The 23,218-nt window shown below is 41.2% G+C and overlaps 1 protein-coding gene across 3 annotated transcripts in view; it reads right to left on the reverse strand.

The window, feature by feature from the left end:
• ZSWIM8 (zinc finger SWIM-type containing 8) overlaps window positions 1–23,218 on the reverse strand; it is a 59,208-nt gene that overhangs the window by 13,677 nt on the left and 22,313 nt on the right. For all 3 annotated transcript variants that reach the window (XM_040071807.2, XM_040071806.2, XM_040071805.2), the window contains exons 4-19: window positions 18,736–18,908; window positions 16,884–16,991; window positions 14,034–14,115; window positions 13,305–13,425; window positions 12,757–12,958; window positions 11,749–11,924; window positions 8,396–9,404; window positions 7,483–7,614; window positions 6,782–6,961; window positions 5,321–5,504; window positions 4,656–4,754; window positions 3,628–3,752; window positions 2,130–2,361; window positions 1,734–1,886; window positions 561–783; window positions 86–375 (exon numbers count right to left, since the gene is read on the reverse strand). In XM_040071807.2, the coding sequence (XP_039927741.1) occupies window positions 86–375; window positions 561–783; window positions 1,734–1,886; window positions 2,130–2,361; window positions 3,628–3,752; window positions 4,656–4,754; window positions 5,321–5,504; window positions 6,782–6,961; window positions 7,483–7,614; window positions 8,396–9,404; window positions 11,749–11,924; window positions 12,757–12,958; window positions 13,305–13,425; window positions 14,034–14,115; window positions 16,884–16,991; window positions 18,736–18,908 (3,489 nt within the window). The remainder of the gene's footprint in view (window positions 1–85; window positions 376–560; window positions 784–1,733; window positions 1,887–2,129; window positions 2,362–3,627; window positions 3,753–4,655; window positions 4,755–5,320; window positions 5,505–6,781; window positions 6,962–7,482; window positions 7,615–8,395; window positions 9,405–11,748; window positions 11,925–12,756; window positions 12,959–13,304; window positions 13,426–14,033; window positions 14,116–16,883; window positions 16,992–18,735; window positions 18,909–23,218) is intronic.

The raw sequence follows: 23,218 nt of genomic DNA on the forward strand, positions 1-23,218 counted from the left end.
CACATCAGCATCACCATTTTCAAGAACAAGCTTGCCTCCCTACCCCACTCTTCCTGCCCAAAAGTAAGCCGCCCAATAAAGTAACCTGTGATCCAAGAGACGTGGGAGGAGTAAGTTCGAGAGAGCCAGTTGGGAGACACAAAGTTGTGCAGCCCTAGCGCGTACAGCCCAATCTCAAAGGCGCAGAGGTGAAGGTTGCGGTGTGGTCCCTGGTGCCCACCACTGGAGGAAGGGTGGGTGAAGATAGAGGTACTGCTGTTTCCACCTGCTTTGATAAGGACTGTCTTGGCCAATTCAAAGTAGAAGTGAGCAGCTGCCTCTGAGGGCTGGTTTGGGACATGAGGAGCATGGCTCTCCAGCCGCCTCCCTTTATACCTAGAAGAAAGACAGAGGTATCTTTCCAGACAAGTACCCCAGGTTTGCCAGCTGGAGCTCCTGTCTTTAGTGTCCAGAAGAAACGAAGCAAATTTTCCCCATAAAGTTATTTCCTGATGCATACCAGGCCAGGCCCCCCACATCAGGCCCAGAGGTTGCCTCTGTGCATTGGTATTATTCATTACCTGCCAACTTCCACAGTCTTTGCACGGGCTCCCCCACTGGCTCTCCTACTGCCACTGGAAGAGGAAGATCCCAGCGAATCACTTGAAGAACTGCTGATGCTGTCACTATCTTGTCCTCTGCCCCAGGATGTTGTTGCCCAGCCCCCACGTAGGGGACGCCGACTGAGCGTTGGAGAACTGTCAGAGGTTGTTTCAGGAGCACTGCTGTCAATACTGGCCATGCCTACAACACCAGAGCCAACACAGAAATGTCACCAGGGTTGGTAAATGCAGAGCAGTTAGGTAAACTCTGAACCATATCACCTGCAGTACCAACTAAGATCAGTTGTGTCAGTGACTGTAAATTATGAGAGATTAAATCAAATCAGTTTGGCCACAGACATCAGTATCGTTTTGTACTTCTTGGATTAAAATACAGAAGAGTCCAAGAACAAGGAATCTTTATTTTCCCCTTCACACCATCGAACCCCCGCACTCCACCTACCAAGGTTTGCAGCAGAGCATAACAACAAGAAGCAAATATACATACTAAAGTCAAGTTCCACAGATTGTACAAAGAAAACCCTTCAGATATATGCTGCACAACCTTTACATCCTCTGCCTCTAGCTTATAGCCTTCCCAAGAGAAGTGTAGATAGGCAGCAGCTTCTCTGAATTTGTTTCTGGAGATCCAGGAGCACAGTGCTGCACTCCCAGAGTCAGCAGTCATTCAGCTCCAGGTATCTAATCCGTCACACAGAATACAACTGGTGCAAGAAAGGCATCGTAACTTGCTAAACAGAAAGGGGCAGGAAATTTATGGAGCAAATCTTCTTTGTCCATGTCAAACACCTCAACGACACTCAGCTGCTTCTGTGGTACAGGAAAGGCTGACAAGTAAAGTCTCAGAGTCATAGAACAAGTTGCTCAAAGCCCCATCCAACCTGGTCTTAAACACTCCCAGGAATGGGGCATCCACTCCTCTGTGCAACCTGTTCAGAGCCTCACAACTCTCACAATAAAGAACTTCTTCGTTACATCCAATCTAAATCTCTCCTCTTTCACTTTAAACCTGTTATCCTTTGTCATATCACTAGATGTCCTTGTCAAAAGTTCCTCTCTGGCTTTCTTGGGCACACCCCAGCAGACTGCCTAACAGAGCACTAGATGCTGCAGGAGCTAGTCCATTCCTACCTGTGTGTTTCTTCTTCTGCCTCACAGGTGAACCCCAGCATCTCCCATTGTATCCACCTCGGTTCCCAAGGGCCAGACGACTGGGCACCTTTCCCTCTTGTTTCAAAACAGTGGCCTCTGCAGCTGGCTCACATGGGGACCTCTGAGAGCTCTCTGCACAAAATGAACAAGGTAAACATCATCTCTAAAACCACACATGGCCTTTTAAAACATACAAATATCAAAAGAGAAATTATTTTTATAAAATGAATAGTATTTATGAGCAGGACTCCGAATTTTCTTTTAGTTAGAAAGCAGATCATCTTGACACTAGGCCAAGAACATTTAACTCAAGATTTTGAAAATAGACTCTAACTATGGAAAATTTTAGCATAGATGTTACAAAGCACTTCTTACCCTGTGTACTCTTCTCCACAAAGTTCTCAGGACTGCTCTGGACTGCAGTGCTTACAGCAGCTTGCTGTGTGACAGAAGTCCCTGGAAGCTGCTGGATAGCTGCAGCAGACTGGGCAGCATGTTTGGAAGGAGATTTTTGATTTGCAACTGTAGGCTTGCTGGATGAGTAGAAGGAACTCAGTGTCTGTGGTTTGTGAGTTTGACTCTCTCTGTCCAGGAGTTTGTCTAAAATCTTTAACAAGGGGGGATAAAAGGCACTCAGCAGAAGAGTAAGAGACCAGGCATACACTAAGACAAAGAGGGAAAATACCAAATCAACTTCCTGGTGGGCAACGAATTTTGTTTGTTGGCGAAAAGAAGAAAATGCTTATTTTCTAGAAAATACGCATCATCTTCCTGCATCAAAGAGCAATGCAGTGCACAGCTAAGGGCCATGTGGCTTGCATTACTTGAGGAAGCAAAGACTCAGTAATATCATATTTTCGTTTGAAACAACCACTGGCTTTATTTGAAAAGCACCCAAAACTCACAAAAAAGAAGCCATTCTGGTATATTAAGGACAGAATGGAGAATTCTAAATTTAGTTCTGCCAGATGTTGTTAAAGTCACAAAAACTCCATGCTCACCATTCAGAAAATCCTGTCATACCTTACCGAGAAACTGGCAAAGCCACTAGAGAAACTGCTTCTTACTGGCCTACAGTAACATTGTCTCATCGTATTTTATTACGTAATTGGGAACAATGAATCACCACATTCTAAGGGTTTGTCCACTTCTGCTGTTTGTTCTCCATCTTTAATCAACATCACAAGTCTGACAGACCATTTATGCGCAGATGATTGGTACCACAGCGTCCTGTTACTCCCTGGAGAAGAGTATAGCAAAAAACGCTTCTCTTTTAGGAGACAGAAAGACACTAATAATGTAGTTCTTGCTGTGTAGGAGGATTTCTGAATATAAAATATTAATAAAACCCTTTCTGAAGCTTCAGCAGTTTTCAATATTATTTCTTCCTTTGGGGTGGACAGGCAGAGTTTTACTCTCTCTCCTGCATAGGAAATTAAGACACAGGTGTACTGAACCAGTATATAAAGAGGTGAGAGGGTAAGAAACAGAGGCTTTGCTAGCTACACCATTCTGCAAGCCAGTATCCTCGCAGCAAAACATATGCAATTCCCAGAGTGCACACACAGATATGCAACACAAATTGCACACTGAAAACCCTTAGGAGTGGACTTAGCAATAAAAGCAGAGACAAAACATCTCCTGACTGGATCTCAAGAAGCCTATGGAAAGAGTGCCTCTCCCAGGGCAATGCACTCCGTGTACAATCAGGTTTTGCAGCAGTGGGTGAACAATAAATACCACAACACAGCTTGTAAAACATCAGTACGTGACACAGCAACTTACACTCAACTGGCAAAACTATCAAATCCATCAAAACCCAAACATGATTTTTGCCTTCCTTCTCCCTCTCCCCTTTCAAAGGGAAACTCACCTTCTTCAGCTTGGACTGATCATCCTTGTAAATAATCATCAGGGCTAGAGCCAGATCCCCTTTCTCCCTTCGTGTGCCTTCACACAACAGAGGATGTTCTGCTTCACTGACAGTTGTTTTCATACCTGCAGCCCATAAAAGAGAGGATGAAGAGACAAGTGAGCTCATGGGACTACACTGCATCCTGAGCACTGTCTACCTCAAACTGTTTTATTCATCTCACTGTTACAGGCAAAGTAAGATTTTTTTTCCCTGTATTTTTCTGTTAACTTCAGAAATAGGCCATGAATAAACAGAAGCTGCAGTCTCCTAGAATACCAAGTTTGCCACAACTGTCAGAATAACCATGTACTAAAAGGCCTCAGGAAGAGTCCAGGCAAGCCTACAAACCTATCTTGAAAAAAACCTTTTGGTTTCTGCAGATGCTACAAGCCAGCATTCCAACACCATAAAAAACACTCATGTTTCTGTTAGAGATGAGGCAACAGAGAACAGGCCTTGTCTAATCTGTTTTACTCCTTTTTGCATACTGCCTTAAAACACGCATGCAGTATGGTCAACATAACATATATGTAACCACTGCTTTGCGGTTGAAGCAAATGAGGCAAAAATTCAGTATTACACTAAGATCCTGAATTATATGATAATGTTTGAGAGTACATCTGCTAGTCTTTCACTAGCATTGTCTAACCTCTTCAGAAATGACTGCCTTTTGTTCTCAGCAACTGTCCATTTCCACTGAAGTCCAAGCAATACATATTTCATGAAAAAAGAGCAAAGCAGAAAGCTAAAATTCACGTTGCTACCTAAACACTGAGTTCTCATTCCATATTCTCCTTCCATTTCTTCACAGCTTTACAAGGATACCTCAACCCTGGCACGTAAAATCCTGCATCTGGTTCCGTCAAACTCTGCACACACTCTTATTTCTGCACCAAACTGGAATGAACGACTAACTCTCATCATTAAAAAGGGGAAGGTATGCAGAACATGGATGAAGGCAGACTTTTCTTGTAAAAGATTCTTACCAAGAGCAGCAACAGCTGCCTCAAAACCAAGCTCTTCATCTCCAGGCATTTCATTATTCCAATTACGGCTTGGGGGTCTGGAGCCTGTAGGAGAAACCACTGAAAGAAGACAACAGAATTAGTGTTCATCTTTCAAAGCTAAGGCTTCGAAGCAAAAGACATTTCTGAGATCCTTCTGAATTTGCAGAGCCTCCTGTGGTCCTATTCCTAGCCTCATACCAGTTTCCAGACCACAGCATGTTATGGGGTATGTTTTCCATTTCTCTCTAACCTCAGAAGGCTCCAAACCAGGTATATTGCCAAGTCAGTCTTCTAATCCCAGGTTGCTGTGGTTTTTTTACTTCTAGATTTACAATAGCTTCCTCTGAATATAACCAGCATAAAAGCAGCAAAGTCAGTTATTTATAACTATTTTACAAACACACATAGAGTGCTGATGAAAAGTCTTAAGTGTGCAGTTATTTTCATATGTAGGCAGAAGGAGAAACAGTTCCACTGGGGAACAAAATATCTTTAAAGCAACATAGAGGCAAGTGCAAGCAACAGTGCATGAAGAGTAAAACTTTGGTCATTCATATACAGAAGACAGTTTCTCTTTGAAAATCCCTCAAGACCTGGAATCTCAGAACATGCCCTGCACACACTCAGGCCAATGCAGTCAGTACCTGGAGTGCACAGGACATCAAATATAAAGCTTGCCAACATCAGAGGCAGGACAGGACGGTAATCGCACAATGTCCCTTCTCGCAGTTCTTCAGCTCTTCCTCGAATAGTGTTCATCTCATTGGTGCCCAAGGGAATCTTCTTCAATAGGGCTGCAATCTCAGATTCTTGATAAGCCAGCTTCACCTGGTAGTATCCGCAAGGAAACAGAAGAAAAGCTGTCAACAGAAAAGTCCCCTGTGGGGAGCAGACCATTTTCCCCACACATAAAGCACAGCAATAGTTTTTTTAGTTTATTAAACAATGGCAATGCTTATCAGCCTAGCCACCTTTACCATTCTCTCCACAATGAAAACAGGTTTTCAAATCTAATTACAGTCTTGCTTCATATTTATACACTTTTTTTTTTACTCAAATGATCACTCTTCAGCTGCGTACAGAAAAAATGATGATTTCATAAGAACATCAGCAGAAGTATCTGACTGGATAGGCCAGTGGAAAAGGTGCAGTTGTAAGAAGAAAGGATGCTATTTTAAGTGATACTTGAGATACCAGAGACTGATTTGCAGAATGGCAGCACACATGCCGTCGGGATGAAGACATTTCACTACTCTGTGCCTGTATTCTCTCCATTCCTAATGCATGAAAGTAATAGTTTTCTATTAGGTAGCAAGTGACTGCCAATCTCACAATCTTCTAATCAGATCATAAGAAGCAGAGATAATCAGTGTAATAATTGTAGCTGGTGGATAACTAGCAACAATACACACTCTAAGGGATGGAACAACCCTGCAGTGAAAAGCAAGGTAGTTGTAAATCACAAAGACATGGCCTTCACTGGACAATTCTTTTACAAAACAGAAATCCTCATAGTAGTCAAGCAGTGTCTAAAATAATATGCTTGCACAGTACACATGCTTGCTTGCCTGTGAACGAGGTATCAGCAAAAGCAATGATTCTCAAGCACATAACAATCACACCAATTCATGCTAAGGAATAACTTTCAAACCAACCAACCGATAACTTTCATCGATGCAAATATGGACAAATATGGATATTTGCAAATTACTTCATTTTCCCCAGATTAGCAAAGCAAAATGAAAACATATTTAAGAAGTAGGCTGTCCTAATCAAAATAATACATTCACAAAAGATTTTGTACTCACTTAATATTTTATATATATTTTCAGACCTATAGCTTCATGTGAAACCTGTTGGCACATGCAGTCTGAGCTTCCTATCAGTGAAGCAACAGGTGATGTGATATTGCTAATAATTTCTTTAGCATATCAACATGTGCTAATGGGATGTGCACTCAGTTATTTTAGTTCCACTGCAATCCATTTCAAGAAAATATATAAAATCACAACCAAACTTCAAGTGCTGAAATTTAAACCATGTGAGCAAACACACTACAACAGAAAAACATTTATGGATACTGTCTTTTCAAGATATTTCATTACCTCCAGAGCCTTGGTAGAGGCAGGTGGTCTCTGCAGCTCCAGAGCAAACATTCCTATTCGGAAGGCCAGGTTGTGGTACTCCAGCCGCTCACTCAAGACAGTCAGCAAGAAAGCAGCTTTAGACAAGGTGTTGGTTGCCATCCACGTCTGCTTGCTGGTTGACACCTTGTTCTTTTTGCCCTATTTAAGGAGGAATTTGTCACAGGACACTTTCCTAAACATCCTAAATGACTCTACGCTTGTCCTCTTATCCTTCACAATAATTACAGACAGGAGAAAGAATGAAATACATTTCGATTTTATTCCTTTTGCTGAGGAATCTCAAATTTCAGGGGTTACCACTGAACATCACTGCTTCCCCTATGTCACCCCAGCATAACACAGTGGTAGAGCAGGCTCGTGGACAAGACCCATGTCCCCTCTTGGACTGATGTTGTGCAGGCAGATGTCACACGCCCGTCCCTTCCAAGGGAACCTTTCTGTACAACAAACACTGCTTAGCGTCACTACAACTGAGTTTCCAGAAGTTTATGCTTATTTCCTGTCCAACCCTCTTATCCTGAAACAGCAAAACTACTACTATTTCCAGTGATGCACATTATGAAATAGACTAAGGTTTTGGAGAGAATCGCAAGAAACAGGTCAGCTGCACAGAGCCGCACTCAAATCAAGACTACCGATGGCTGCTGCCGTGTCTCTACCTTAGTTGGTGGCTGCTCCACTTTGAGATCTGGAGGGTTGGCCAGTAGGTCCCTGGCAAGTTCTACAGTCAAGCGGCAAGCCTCATTACTGTATCCATGTGCATACAGCGCCTCTGCACAGGCAAACAGGATCTGCAAGAAAGAACAAATGCTCATGGCCCAACCACACTACCCCAGCCTGGAGTCAGCCTGCTCAAACCACTTGTCACAAAGACTGAAGGCACAATTCACAACTAACTTCAGCAGCAGATATTCTCCAAGTCCTCCCAGCCTAGTCCTTCACCATCACTCCTTGAAGCAACCCCCCTAAAAAGCCTTTTCTTGCATGATTAAGTCCCATCCTCTCACAAGGGAATAGCCCAAAAAAAACGTGAACCTCAAACTACCATTATTTCCATGCATTGTTATTTGGCTGCTTGGTCATATAGGTGCAACCTCTCAACACGTTTTGTGGTTATTACAGGAACGAGACACAATTTATTTAGACCGCCTCTCCTTTCCAGAAAACGTTTCCTTAAATGGTTGGATTTAAATTTTTCTCGCTGAGCATGTCTCAGTTGCATTTTTAATTTCAGATAATTTTTGCCATTTCCAAGGGTGAAAATAGGTGAAAAGCACACACTGTTTTGTCTATGTTTGTAAATCCTGGAGTGTGAGATGGGACTAACTAAAACTCGGACAGACTTGTAGTTAGCACAGAAATAGGGAATCAACCTTGTGGGAAACAGACATATGCTACCACTGCATTAGGCTTGGACACACCTTGTGATACAGTTGGTTATCACAACATTATAATTAAACACATGATTTAACAACATCCTACGTTACATGCGACAGCTATGAGGGTGGTGAGACCATGATTTATAGAACACATAAAACTGCAAAACAGCATTTTGAACTAGATTTGGCTCACCTCCATCCGGTTCTCCTGTTCCAGAGGCTTTATACCAGCAAATATATCCTGCTCCTCTTCAATTCCTCCTTCAGCTTTGTCATCATCTTCCTTGGCTACCTCTTGTGGATTCAGATAATACACCTGGTAATCATCTTCCTCTTCTCCATCATCCCCTCCCCCTGCTGCACCATTCTCTCCCACTTCTTCTGGCTTGAGACTCACACCACCAGAGTTCTCATCCGCGGAAGGCAGGTCGTCGTCGCCGCTACCCATCTCCCCCACAGGATCCTTGGGGGATTTCTTGGCCATGGAACTGCTCCTGACAGGGGGCTCAGGTCCCTCAGAGAAGTACACTCCAGCATCCTCCTCAAAGGCGTCCCTGTAGCTCCTGCTCAACGGACTTTCTGTAAAACTAAAGGTGTTGCTGGCTTCTGCCCCCAGCGCCAAGCTGCTGTCATCCAGGCTCATCTCTGCCAAGTCTGGCTCCAGAGAGCTGTCCTCACTGCTCATACGGCGTTTCCCACTATGTTTACTGGTCAAGCCTTTGCTCACTGGCAACTTTGCTTTGCTCACTGCAGTCTTATAGACAGCTTTATCCCCTTCTGCCGAGAGCCGTCTCAGAACCCTCTGTGGCGTTTCAGAGACAACTTTCCGCTTTCCAGTAAGTTCTTTGGGACGAACAGCTGGCTCCTGGGGAGAGGGCCGCAGCCTGTCCCCGGGCTGCAGACACGGTCCCCCGGGCTCCTGGGCCTGGCTCCTACCAGCCTCACAGGCACTTTCTGTGCACTGCAACCGGCAACTCCTCTGCTGGATGGCCTTTACCCAACAGAAGGAGTTCTTCTTGTCAGTGCTGCTATATGTAATCCCAGGAATGGGATAAGCTTCCTCCCAGTTGAAGTAACAGGCTTCTACAGCTGGCTTGAAACCTTGGAAGAGCTTCTCCAGTGATTTCTTGTGCTGACCCCTCTTAACATTATCTATGACTTTCAGCTGCCACTGTCTGAGCTGTGAGCAAAGATCCCTGCGCCTAAGAGAAGAAAGAGGACAGGTTAGGAAGAAACACAAAAAGCACCTGCAACAAACTACTATTTAACCCACAGAACGCTTCCTTCCTTTGGCCAGAAACATCATCAGGTGAACTAAGTTAATGCTAAATATAGACAGCACTAGTAAGAAGACAGGCTGAAGAAAGCAAACAGGTATATTAACAACGGGGTTCTAGACAGGTTTGTGATCTAGAAACAAAACGTGACCACCACCAGCATGAAAGCTCAATACAAACTGGAGGTTTAAAATAAAACACTGTCTGCTCTGTTTGCTTATCTGCCTTAAATAAGGTGTTAGTGATTTGAGTCTCAGCAGCCTCAGATGAATGAGCACCATGGGGAACTGCCCTTGGAAACACACACAGAACAGTTTGCAGCAGCTGTGAAACAGCCCTGTGAATAACTCCAGTTAAGACATTTGTAAGTACAACCTAAATAGCCTACAGAGGGAAGCACGATGACAGACAGGACCACCTAATCTCCCTCTCATTTACCTCTTTACCCTAATGTGCCCATATAGAGGCCAATAATTTAAATTAAACTTTAGCAGGCTGTCCTCAGGAGAACAAACTGTTGCAAATCATAGGGACAGTAATAACTGATGTTCATATAATTCTGAAGCAGCAGCAAGCTGGCAGGACTACATAGACTTCATGTTACACAGTTAGTTCCATGCCCCCATGCTACTATGGGAAGAACAAAACAGTTCTGCATTTTCCAGCTCCAGATCTCACATAGGGCCTACACACTTGAGAAAAATAGTCCAAATGGTGCTCTAATTTAAGAGAAAAAGACATTTCTAGAAATTTCACCAAGTGTCTCAATCAAATGCCATTCTGTTTCTGCCACACATTTCTGATGTATAATTCCAACACTTCAATCCTATCAGATTTCAGAACAAGAAAACAAAATAAAAAGTGACCCAATTTAGGTGGAAAGGGTGTTAGGACAAAAGAGACTAAACAAAGTGGACTACCTGTATTTGTCCACTCAAGAAATTAATTAACCAGGAAACATAATGGTAGGGCTTAACCAAAGAGAAGATTTTCAGAAGGAAAAAGGAGCAGGAGCTACTTGGGAAGGGTAACATAAGGATAAGAATCTGTGAAGTCTCCTTATGATTCACTCTAAGGATTGGGAAGCACGAGTAGAAGAGGGTCCTTTGAGACTATTCAAACACCAAGAGAATAGGTAATCAAGCAGGAGCATTTTAATTATTCATTAGCTCAAGTCGGAGATCTGAGCAAATCTGAATTGCATCAAATAACTCAAATGTGAATATACATAGCACAACTTCATACGTTATTAATGGCCAAAATACTTTACACTTTTTCTGTGATTTGATTGATTTTTGTGTTTATTTTAAGCCTCCTTCCCAGCTTCCTACAGTTTTTGTCTTCAACTCCTATACTTAGTTACTTCATATTGTAAACTATACAAGACAGAAACTGCATCCATTTTAGTGTCCCTGATGTGCCATTCATAGGGCATTTTATTAACGTTACACAATTTAGAGAAAGCAAACCCTATTAACGTGTAATTGTTCTGAAATTACCCATTTTCATTTGTTCTGAGAAACTTCTGAGAATTTATAGCACGTTAAACTAATCCAATACATTTTACACACCACACTTTGTAGACAAGATGTACAAAACAAACTATTACGATGTCAACCACAGTGCCTCAACAGGAGCTCTCAGCACCTCCTCTGCTATTCAACTGCTGCTAAATAAAGATGGTGCTAAATAAAGATGGCAATGATTTACCAAAGCACAATATGGTTTAGAAATCTGCAGAAGCCACACAATTTCTTTTCAGACAGTTGAAAGCACTGACTGAAGATCATACACCGGTGACGCTGTTTACCAATACACTGCAGAGAACAAACTCCCAAAGAGCACAGAAAGTAAGAACTGGTTCATCTTGAAATACACAATAGTGATGACTGGGCTCAACAGAATTCCATTAAACTGCTGAATGGTTAAATATAGAAGCCTTTAAAATTAATTGGTAGCTGGTGCTATCCTTCAAAGAAATGTTCTCCACCGGGACACTAAAATGCAGAATTATACTCATATGTAAAAAAGGACTCTCAGAAAACAAATTAGTCACTCTTCTTGATGTTGCTAAAAGTAAGCAGCAATAGCGATTAAAGTAACTATTATAGTGCTTTAAAAGTTAGTTACATAGCACAAAGTCCAGAAGGACTAATGGCTGAACAGCTAATTGAGGTGATGATACAAAGACAAGAAACCTACAGGCTGAAACTCTTTAGTGTGATTGAGTACCACAGAAATTAGAGACAGGAACTGATTTGGAGCTCACCTCTGTGGACTGATAGTTGGATCGAGGACAGCCAGCCTCCAAAGAACCACCATCTCATCACACATGCTTGCACAAGCGTGAGCAGCCACTTCTGACTGGCCATTGCTGCGTCCCGTGTGCCCGCTAGCGCTGCTGTGCGACGCGGATGTTCGCACACTGTACCACCAGCCCGTTATCTGCGAAGAAAACGTTCACTGCGGCTGTGTCGTGGCCAACATCCCATCCCCTGCTCCCGCTTGACCTCATAATCCCAAGGAAATGGGATCTGTAGGAAATGCCAGGTTTTCATGTGACTCCAAAATAACTATGACCATTAAAGTAGTATTGGTTTGTAAGAACCAAGGGCCTCAAAATTTCTCTGGTTAGAAGGCACATGCCCAAAGAACAAAATGCTCACTTCCTAGAGGCCTTCACGCTTGGAGAGAAAAGGTGAACAAATGTGATAAATGAAGCATTTCCTTTCCCCTGCTTAAAGCTGAGGTGTGGGATGGAGCAATAAGGAATCTTACACCACAATGAATATTACAGACTGAGGTCAAAGTCCTAAACTGTCAAAGGAAACCTTTTTTCCTAATATTAATTTAACAAAACAAAAAAGTATTGCTTCAATCCACCAAAAGATACCTTCTGTAAACATTGCAAAACAACGTGAGATTCTATCACACAACATATATATTTAGTTTTTATCAAAATGACAGCTCATACATGACATGCTTCATTTAAAACAAAACAACAATAAAATAAATCACCCTGGGAAGAAATCAAATCAAATATGCTGAACAAAAGAAATCAGACTCCACGTATTCATGTTAGAAGAACTGAGGCATTTGGGGAACACAGTGTTACCAGGACATCAGTAAATCAGAACAAGTAAAAACTGTAACATGCTTTTAGTGTGGAGAAGCACATGCCTAATAAAATAATTGTGTTCAGCCATGGGTTGTATAGACACAAAGCACCAGTTACTGGCTCTGCCTGTTCCCCAAAAGATTCCCCCAGTGCAAGCACCTGCTCATAGTTGAGACACTGGTCAGTCAGAATCTCCAGCAAAGGAGCCGCGTTGCTATCCCGCCTCTTAAACATCTCCCGCACGATGGAAAGCAAGTTCCAGATTCCTTCCGGTTCTCTCCCTCGCAGGGGACGCAGCAGACAAGCCCACTCAGCAGCAGCTGGTGGCTCAGTGGAAGACAGATACATGGAATTCACATCACTGTACGTAAAGCAGAAGAATAAGGAGAAAAAATTAAATCAAGCAGAGTCATACAAAATCCTGAGTATAATCTACATCCAGAAATATATCTGCCCTTCAATAGCACAGACACGAGTAACCTAAAAGACAGGATGCAGAATGAGCTCAAGAACACCACACAAGCAAAATATTGTACAAATACAGTCTGCTCTACTGAAATAACACTGCAGAAGCTACACAAAAATGCAATCCAGAAGAGTGATCATGAAACTGAGCATCCTTCAGTCCAAGGCATACAGGCTACACGGTGAATGAATTTACAGATCATGTGAACATTACATTTTCCCTCCAATGGGAAACAGCTTACCTGAAAACAACAGGAGAGGGTCCACAGAATTTGTGAAGGGTTTTCTTTATGTTGTCACTCAGAGTAGATTCATCTAAGTACCAGGTGCTTTGATCTGATGCAGAAGGTCCAGCAGTGGGATCTTACAAATGAGAAACACATTTACAGTCTGCAAGCTTTGAAGGTATGTTACTCTATGCACCCAACCACAGAGTACACAGGCAGTGCTACCCAAGTTATTTCACCCACTGCTGAACACCCTAATCAGAATGATCTTAAATGCTACCTTAACATTACCTTCAACATTAAATTAACAGCTTCTTTTTGACTTGAAGAGTAATGCAGCACTAAAGTAGGAAGGCTCTAACATCTCTTGTAACCAACACTTAGGTAAGCTACCCCAAGTCACAGCTAACCCAGTCTAGTGTTGCAAACAGTCCAGTTTTAAGCAGGAACTTGGGAGAGGTCCCCTCCAATCAACATTTCCAGAAGTCTATATTTAATACTAAAATTAAAAGAAACACTTTGTTAGCAAGTGCATTGCCTGATGCTCCCTTGCTCTGCAAGCACTCTGAGGTCCCTGTTGTTGTGCCATATATACATGTAAGTGCCAATACTCATCCCTTTTCTTTGATTTCCATCTGCAATCCAAGCCACTGGCTAACAAATCACTTCAGAAACCTGAAGCAATGGGATCATCCCCTTCCTATCTGTGATACAGATTGCTGAAATAAGATCTATTAAAATCACCTGGGGCTCCACACACTGTGTTGATGGCAGTAGACTGAGAAGATAACAACTCGTCCAGCAAGCGCTGAGCTGTTGGAAGAATCTGAAAACATGAAGCAAACTTTCAATACACACAGTATTTCTTATTCTGCTACACCCAGCCAAAGATCGCGACCGAAGCACTCTGGCAATTCCAGGCGTATGGAATACAGAGCTACGTTTTCAAGGAGGACGACAGAGGGTGCTAAAGATCACACAACGGCCACCAGCTGTCTGTCACACCTCCCAGCCCACACAAGGCTCACTTTCTGCAGCCACACCCGAAGTAAACAAAAGCATCACAGTTTATTAGGTCCTTTCTCATTTCTTGAGGAATAGGAGCCTACACAAAGTGATTCTGCAAGTGAATTTGAGAGTCAGCGAAGCCACTGCTGTCAAAGGTCACAGTTTCCTTACACTTCAAAAGATCACTACTTCTTGTTCCTAAATAATTTCTCTAAAACCAAAGCAAATGGGAGCAGGGGAGCAATAAAATACATCTACATAGAATTTTTGGGGCAGACTTTAATTTATTTCCCATCCAACTAGCAAAGGGATTCAGTACTAAATTAATGCAATTTCAGCACTAAACGAATCGTAGCACCTGGACCATCTCAGAGCATAAGCAGAAACACTTCACATTACGTAAAATCCTATGTAGATATACCCTTAACATGCTATTTTTGAAAGAAAAACACACAGCAGAAAGTTTCTTTCCCCACGCTAAATCTGGGCTGAAAGTGTAGATCCACTTAACCTTTAGTATGTATGCACATACAGAACAGGCAAATTGTTAATCCACGTAATTAGGACTTAAACGATTCACAACAGATATCCCCCACCTCTCTCTGTACAACAGCTGAGGTAAAAAAACACTCTTACTGTAAAGAAAGACACATTCAGTACACCTATATTTGCTAACACACATACATCTCAAATAGATGGAAGAAAAAAACGCTTCAGAAGGATATTTTGCATTTCAATTACCTAAAGAAACCAATTCAGCATTAAGCTATTTTGTACCTTTTTTCCACTACCACATATTTTAAGAAAATTCACAGGTCTTGGCAGTGTCACACCTTGAGACTCAAGTACCAAGGAACTGCAGTGACTCTCCTTCAGTCTTTTTTTGCTAAGATATTCATACTTAATTGGAATAGGAATACTGGCTTCACAAGGGAAAACAGGTCTTGGGCAAAGAACTAGGTAATGAATTCCAGCTGCTTTTCCATGATTTTCATAGATACAGAAAACGCTTTCTACAGAGATTCTGAAAAACATCTAGCTGCATTCCTATAGACCATCATTCCCTTACACATGAAAGTAATTCAGCATTGTAATACTGTACTACCATGTCATTCACAAACTGGAAATACAGATAAAATAGAATCATGTGTACAGCCTACTTGACTTCTACGTCATACAGTCAAAATATGGGGTCCTAAGGAATTAGAGTATCTATCTCCACCCAGCAATGCAGAAGACCTGGAAAAAGACTGTTGAAAGAATTTGGGGCATGCCTTGCCTTTTTCAAAGGATTTACACAACATAGGTTAAGACATATCTCCCAATAAAGCCTTAATTTTTCTGTTGGGCAGCATTCATCAGATTATCTGGCAAAATTGTAATAATTAATTAATCCAGATGTTCCTGATGCACAGCTGGTACACATGACCAAAGGAGAAATGAACCCTGCAGAAATGAGCAGACACAGAATATCTGAAAGCAAGCAACTCACATGCCATTCAGGAAACAACTACTACCACTACTAGCCTTTCAAAGCCCTCCCCTATTAAGCACCAGACTGTGTCATAAAGATTAGTCTGAGGAGAGAAAAAAAGCTTTGCCTGTTACATAAGGCAGCAAGAAGTACACGCTACTGGTGCTCATCTCTCAGCAACAAAAAAGCAGTATTTTGATATCACTTTCATATTAAACAATTCCTCTATTTCCTCTCATAAGAAGATTAACATTTCTGTAGGAAATTTATAGGATGTTTTAGCAATAGAATATTTTCGTGTCCTAAGCACAGCACCATAACATGAATTTTAGGCACATGCTGCCAGTAATCTAACTCCTACTTAAGAAGAGGGTGTTACGAATGCACTGCTGAAATGCGACAGACACCCATGCAGGTCAGTTTTTCTCACTCTTCTTTAGCTGAACCAGCATAGAAAAGTTACCAAGCCCTTATAATTTTAAAGCAATCATTTCACAATCACTTGGGTATTCTTGTGTATTTTGTGCAAGCATTTTTAGGCAGATGATATAAATGACCTGACCCTGAACAACACAGGTATTTAAGGAATAAGAGAGCAGGCTTTGACTAAAAAAATGTCCTGTCTATTACACTGAATGGTTCTTATGAATCACCAAGAAGCTGCACCGGGGGAAGTCAAAAGGTTACCAGTTAGGAGCATTAGAAAGGGCCCACTTAAGGCACATACAATACCTTACCTGGGTAGTTCTCTCCACTTAGCTAACTAAACACACAAAAAAGAAGCTGATTTGGGCTGACCTAAGTTTTCAACAATCACAAACTGATTTACTGCGTTTGATCTTTCACAAGCTCAGCATATATTCATGCTGATATGAATAGCCCCCACTTTTCTTTCTCCTTTTAAGATACTTCTAATCTTTTACTTGGCAATAGACAATTGTTGAGTAATACAACAGGAAAACTGAAAAGAGCAAGAACTGAATGCCTTCCCAGCAGCTCACAACTGAATAAGCAGAACTGGTTATTTTGCAACAGAAGATAAATATAAATTGACCCAGAATAAAGATAACTGAATTTAACAAGTTGTCAGTCAGATGATGGTCCCCACTTACCTGCTGTGGAAGTTCACTGATTAGGTACTGAGCAAATTTTTGCAACTGGTCTCTTTGTAGCCGAGACAAAGACTCAGAAACAGGTGCTCGTAAGCACACTGCAGATGCCTGAAAAAATAAAAGGAGACACAAACTAGCATAAATGAAGCTGTGTCCACCAAATCGATGAAGTGTCACAAACACTTGCTATGCTGATGCATGATAATCTATGCTTGGTCTTGATGGCCAATTTTTTTTTTTTTTCTGTGAAATTATGTAGTGTTGCAGATAAGATGCAAATAAGCTGTCTAAGCTTTATAAAAACTGGTTTTAAGAGTTTTCTTTCAAGGAAATTGATGTAACAGCTGTGCTTAAGATCTGTTGTTGCTAGTAATTGCACAAATACTGGCAGAGATTTCACAAACAAACCTCTGAAATAGGACACTATCCCTTAAGCTTCTGGCAAATGAATCAGCTCTGTGGGAGACTGTTTCACATTTATCTCATTAGAGATTTGTAATTCAGTCTTAAAATCCCTTTCCATATCTTAGAACAAATTAGATTATTAAAAAAACCTCACCACTAGCTTCTTGACCTTTTTCATGCTATATAACAAAAATGTCCCACTTAAAATTTAACCTGTACACAGTCAAGAGCAGTTTGAGAATAAAGACACTTTGATATTGTCTTGTCTACACAGAGCAATATACCATGGCTCATAATTTCCTAGCATCAGAAGTCAGTTTATACAAACAAAAAAACCTTTCACTATCACTTTTTAGGTGGATAATAGATTGGAGGCAAAAGAATGATTTTTATCTTACACATGGTCCAAACTTTCTGAGTATAAATAATATAAATAACAATTTGTTTTCTAGCCTCACTCTCCATATTCACCTTTTAAAACTCAAACTAAGAATTCAAAGCAGGACCCACTTTTTTTGCCAGCTTTCCAGTCCTAAGTACAGAAAGTATACCAATATTCTGGTTATTTCACAAGAGTATAAGTTTAAGCCAATTACACTTGTCCATTGTGAAATACTAACAAGCTTCACCAGGTTATTAGAACTTATTTAAACTTATTAGAACTTAAAGAATCTGGAGCTGATCATGAGCACGTTAGCTGTAAAGTGTCCTGTGATAGCAGAAAATCTTCTGTTCCTTTCAATCATCAAAACTGAGTCCTCTGTGTTTCTCAGCATCCCAAAGCAGAGGAAATTCAACTGTATGCAAGACCAAACCCTCAACTGGTGCATTTCATGTAGATTCTACACATTTTCAACTGAAGTTGGTTAGGATATAAAATGCCTCCTTTTCACTCTATGGAAGGCCAGATAGAATAAAAGCAGTCAAATAAAAACATAAACATAACTGACTGCTTGAAATCTACAAGTCAAAATAACAGTTACCTCAGTAAGTGTTAGAATGAACTGGTGAACATAAAGGCCAACAGTGACCAAAATTACTTTCCTTCTGCACTTCGATCAAACAATAATAAAGAGCGAGCTTTCAAATCCCGTACTTACAAACACTTTTAATGAAAGACAAACTATTGGTGACCTTCCACTCTTTTCATGGACAAAGACATAATGAGTGATTTTAGCATTTAAATGAGAAACGGGAAGGGGCCAAAAAGCACTCAATATCTACCCTCAGAAATCCGCACATTACCAAAGGACAGTGTGCAGTTTAGGGCCTCGGACAACTCAGCCCGCAGACCGCGAGCGGACGTTTGCACACTCTGTAAGCAGAAGGAGCGTCAAGAACCATCGCCCGAAAGAGAGCGTGTGCTGCACAGAGCTGCACTGAGGAGAGGCTGGGAGAAGGCGCCCGGGGCAGGGCAGGGCAGGGCAGGGCAGGGCCGTTTGCCTACGTTGTGGATGCGGAAGAGGCAGAGCGCCACGACGTGAGCACACCACTTGGCCCCGGCACCGCAGGTGCAGCTGCACGATGTGATCCGGCACCGGTCAAACATCACCGCCACGTTGTAGGCGCCCTTGGGGGGCACCATCTGTGGGGGCACCACAGTGGCGCTCAGATGGAAACCTGGGGAAACAAAAGTCCAAAGTTACTCTTCGGGTGTTTGGGGAAAAGGTTCAGCCAGCACAAAACTACGGGTAAATGCCATTTAAACACTGAAACAATGTGTCTGGCAACAACATCCATGTAAGGATGGACGTGGATCTAGAGTCTACCGTACTTTCGTCTTCCCAACCAACCATGTCTATACATTAGCAGAGAAGCATAATGTGTTATAAGAGACTCCCACATATCAGCTTTGGATACATTATTTAATTATTTTCTCTTATTATTCAACAGCGAAAAGTGGAACTGGATAAAGTCATCCGTGAGGAGCGTCACGTTTTGCTCACAGGGTCAAAGCTAGACTGTACATATTTTAGGCTGACTCTGGCAGCAGTGCAAAGCAGGCCAGGTGACTTGTTCAGAATTTTTTCTAAGTCAATCAGTTTTTACAATTTCACAGCCAACTAAAGGTGGCAGCACTTAACCTGAACATCTACACTTTGTGGCTTCAGAAACTACTCATTTGTCCTAAATTATACACCTCCTTGTAAGTTTATTAATATTCCTTTTTTACAAATCATGAACTCAGGAAAAAAAAACAAAACCTCTTGCTTAAACTAAAAACAATGGAAAGGAGAAATTTTAGAAGTAACACTTGAATGAACTTAGCCCCAGTAATCAGTGACCATAAATAAATTATGACAAAGGACTTTAACAAGGCTTAGCTCCACGTAAACTCATGTAGAGCGCACATGAGTTGTACTCATACTGCAGCTTCCTCCGGAGATACTGTTCATCCAGAGGGACACACATGATCAGGAAAAGGCCAGCAGGAGCATGAACCTTCTACCCATCTTGAAGGTGCCTATCAGCAGTTAGCCATCCTCTACAGCAGTATCAGCCACAGAACCTTTTTGCTAATCTGGAATTCAGTTTTAATGAAGCACAGAAAGCACCGGGGCATCAAAGTCATAACCAAACTTCAGTCCAACAGTCTACCTTCTTAAGTGGAAAAATATGGCTTGGGACAGAAGATAGCTTCTCCATCAAGAGGACAAGGATGTAGATTATAAATCCACACTACTAACTTTTTATTATAATATTGTCAGAACATAAAAATGATGGTGTTCAGGAATGCACATGACCTACTAAATTTATTCCATTTAAAATGATGTGCATCATTTCCTCCTCAAAATATAATCCCCATACCAATAAAATTTGCTCTTACCTTGCTTAACCTTTCTATTTGTCCTGTTCACCACAATTCAAATCCTCTCCCTGATGTGAGTGACTATTTTGATTAGTACACATAATGCCACCCAAATTCTTCAGCCATTTTAGCAATTGGAACAGAATCAAAACAAAATAAGGCATTCACACAAAATTACTGCACTGCTTATTACCAGTTCTAATTTATGTTCCACATTGGTTAATACAACCCAAACAGTTCAGCTAGTCCTTCTGTTATGCCAAAAGCATCTTATAGTAATACTCTGACTTTCACATAAGCAAATTAAGCATTTCACAAGTTGGAATTGCAGCAATTCTGTTATGTTGTAAAAAGAGAAGACTGGATCCCAGCTACAAGCCCCTACCATGACATTCTTCCTTGTACATGAAAACAGTTAACTGATAATGCAGCGAGGGAAGAACACTTATAAAAAAGGACAGAATTTAAGGAGTTTAATATGACACATCACAAGCTTCATATCAATCTCTAGCTTGACACATGATTCAAGCAGCACTGCCCAGTTAATTCTGTTGCAAAACCAATTTTGCAGTATCGAACAATTGTTTGTGAGATGGCACAGGAAACTATATGAGGAAAGCAATCGGGATCATAATTAATGGTTTCTTTTACGAGGAAAAATTAAAGAATCACAGAATCTTTGAGGCTGGAAAAGACCCCTAGGATCATCTACCCTAAGCATTAACCTGGCACTGCCACATTCACCACTAAGCCATGTCCCCAGGTTCCACATCATCTCATTACAACATGGCTTTCTTCATCACTACTCTGTTAGTGCTGTAGGGGCAGTTCTGGCAGTAACAGAAAACACACATCTCTGCTTAGGACTCAGGAACTTTTGAAAAAAAGGGGAAAACAAGAGCTGAACAAAAGCTTTTACACAGAAGTAAAAAGCACGGCAATTTTGGACAGATGTTTGTTTTAAACCAACATAGGAGAATCTCTAGAAAGTGGAGACACTATTGAAGGAGATGCCAAGTTAGAGTCCAAACTGAACCTGCTGCCGCCATCCTTAGCTGGTAAAAAGAAATTAAGAGTATGATAGAAAAGAAGCCCCTGAAATTTACAACACACCTGTTTAAGAACAGCAATAATGTCTTCAGTGCAAGATGTAGGTATGTGACTGCTACAAAGAGAACAGAGGGAGAAGGCCTACAAAAGCCAATTCCATGTGTATATACAGAAGAAAGCTGTAAAAAAATGGAGACTTGGAATATAGTGAAGAGGTGCTAGTGTTCAGAAATCATGGATATGGATAAGCATGCGGACAAAATTACCAAGATTATTTATGGTTAAAAAATAAATCTTAGACTACAAGGGGAAATGGGACAAAAAAAAAGCACAAAGCACAAGTCAAGATTTGTCCTACTGAACACAGTATCACAATGCACTGCTCAGTCCCTCTCCAAATCAATTCCCTGCCCAAGGGCTGCTTCATTTCCTGTGGTTCTTCTCCCATATGTCAGTGTATGAAACTCAATACTGCAACTACACACCTTCAGATCATTTGGGGTGGGTAACTGAAAATACACTCACCCCATCTCTGCTGCCCAGCTTCTGGGCTGCTATTCATGGGGAAAAAAACCCCATGATTAGATACAGTTCCTCTACTAAGGACAATGCAACCTTACTATTTAAACAAAGTTTCTCCCTTCCCTCAACACACATAATCCTTTGTGAAGAATCACAGTTGCTCCTTTGTGTACTTGAGAAGTTTTCCCCCTGTATCACTCATCACCTCCTGTTTCCCTACTCTTCTGCTCCCCCAAGCAGAGGTTTTGCACTAATATTCCCAGCCTTTGTTCATGTACATTGCTTTATACCTCCTCACCTTTTTAATCTATTACTGAAAAAAGTGCTGACCAAAGCCTTTTACTGTCTGTCAAATATTTTGCTCTTTTTCACTGTAAAAGTCCCAGGAATTACTAAATTTCAGCAAGCTGCTTTTTAACTCACTTTCTCTCAAACAGATTTAGCAGATTCCTCAGAGGCCTCTCTCAGCATTTCAGCCATGGTCATCACATTGGAAGATTATTAATGCCCTCAAAAGTCAGTTTAATCCTATTTAGCAAAATTTCCAAATCAACGTTGACATTCCAAAAGTACTATCTGGTCTCACTGACAACTCACTGACACTGTGCAAGGTAGCTTTAACTCAATGTGACTTACATATGAGGAATCACGTCATTTCCATTCCCAAGAATTCATCAGTCTTGCTGTTCGGATATCTCAAAGGCTCTCCTCCTCTTCCTGCTCTCCCCAAACCTTTATAGTACATATCCTTTTTATTCACTTTCTGAGGGCTCTTTATCTAAATTTATTCATTTCACTCATCACTGAGAGTTAAGTATCCCTGGTTCTAATAACTAAAAAGGCCCATAGAAGTCTCTATCCCTCATCACATGAAAATATAAGAAATTTCCTAAATTTCCTCCTTAACGTGGTACAGTATTTTTATATTAGCATTTTTCTTATTACAACAAGCTTGGTTCTCACAATGCGAATAAAATTCTGATTCTGAAACTCACACTTGAAGAAAAAAAATCCGCTTGGGATTGACATGGCCCACCTCAACATAATAGTAGTACCTTTATTTCATATAATGCCTTCAGGTCAAACAGTTGTCTCTGAAAAAAATCTATCTCAATATTCTTCTTTGCTTCAAAGGATTTAATGAAAAATCCAGAGTCCAATTCTTTGTATAGGTAAGATTAGCTTCTATAGCCAAAAAACATAAAAAGAACAAGATAGTAGGAGAAGCTAAAAAACCCACTGTGCAACAAGAAGGATTTCTGTCTGCCAAAATACTACATGAATAACTGTACTATGAATAAAAATCTTTTGCTACAAGAATAAACCTTGCAAACTTCCTCTGTGCCATGCAGGCACTTTAGGCATCGATCGTTTGATCAGACCACTAGAAAGTCAAGTTCTCTTTAGCAGTGTGGAATTTAAGCATTATGGAGAAAAAGGTATCCTATACAGTTTCTTGCAAAATGCTAAGAGAGATTAAGGATCAGAACAGTTCTGACCTTTCAGTCCACTTCACAGCTGAGGTGATTGAGGCCAAAATTAAACACAG

Source organism: Hirundo rustica, chromosome 8 (assembly GCF_015227805.2).
Source record: "Hirundo rustica isolate bHirRus1 chromosome 8, bHirRus1.pri.v3, whole genome shotgun sequence".
Classification (NCBI taxonomy): Eukaryota; Metazoa; Chordata; class Aves; order Passeriformes; family Hirundinidae; genus Hirundo; species Hirundo rustica.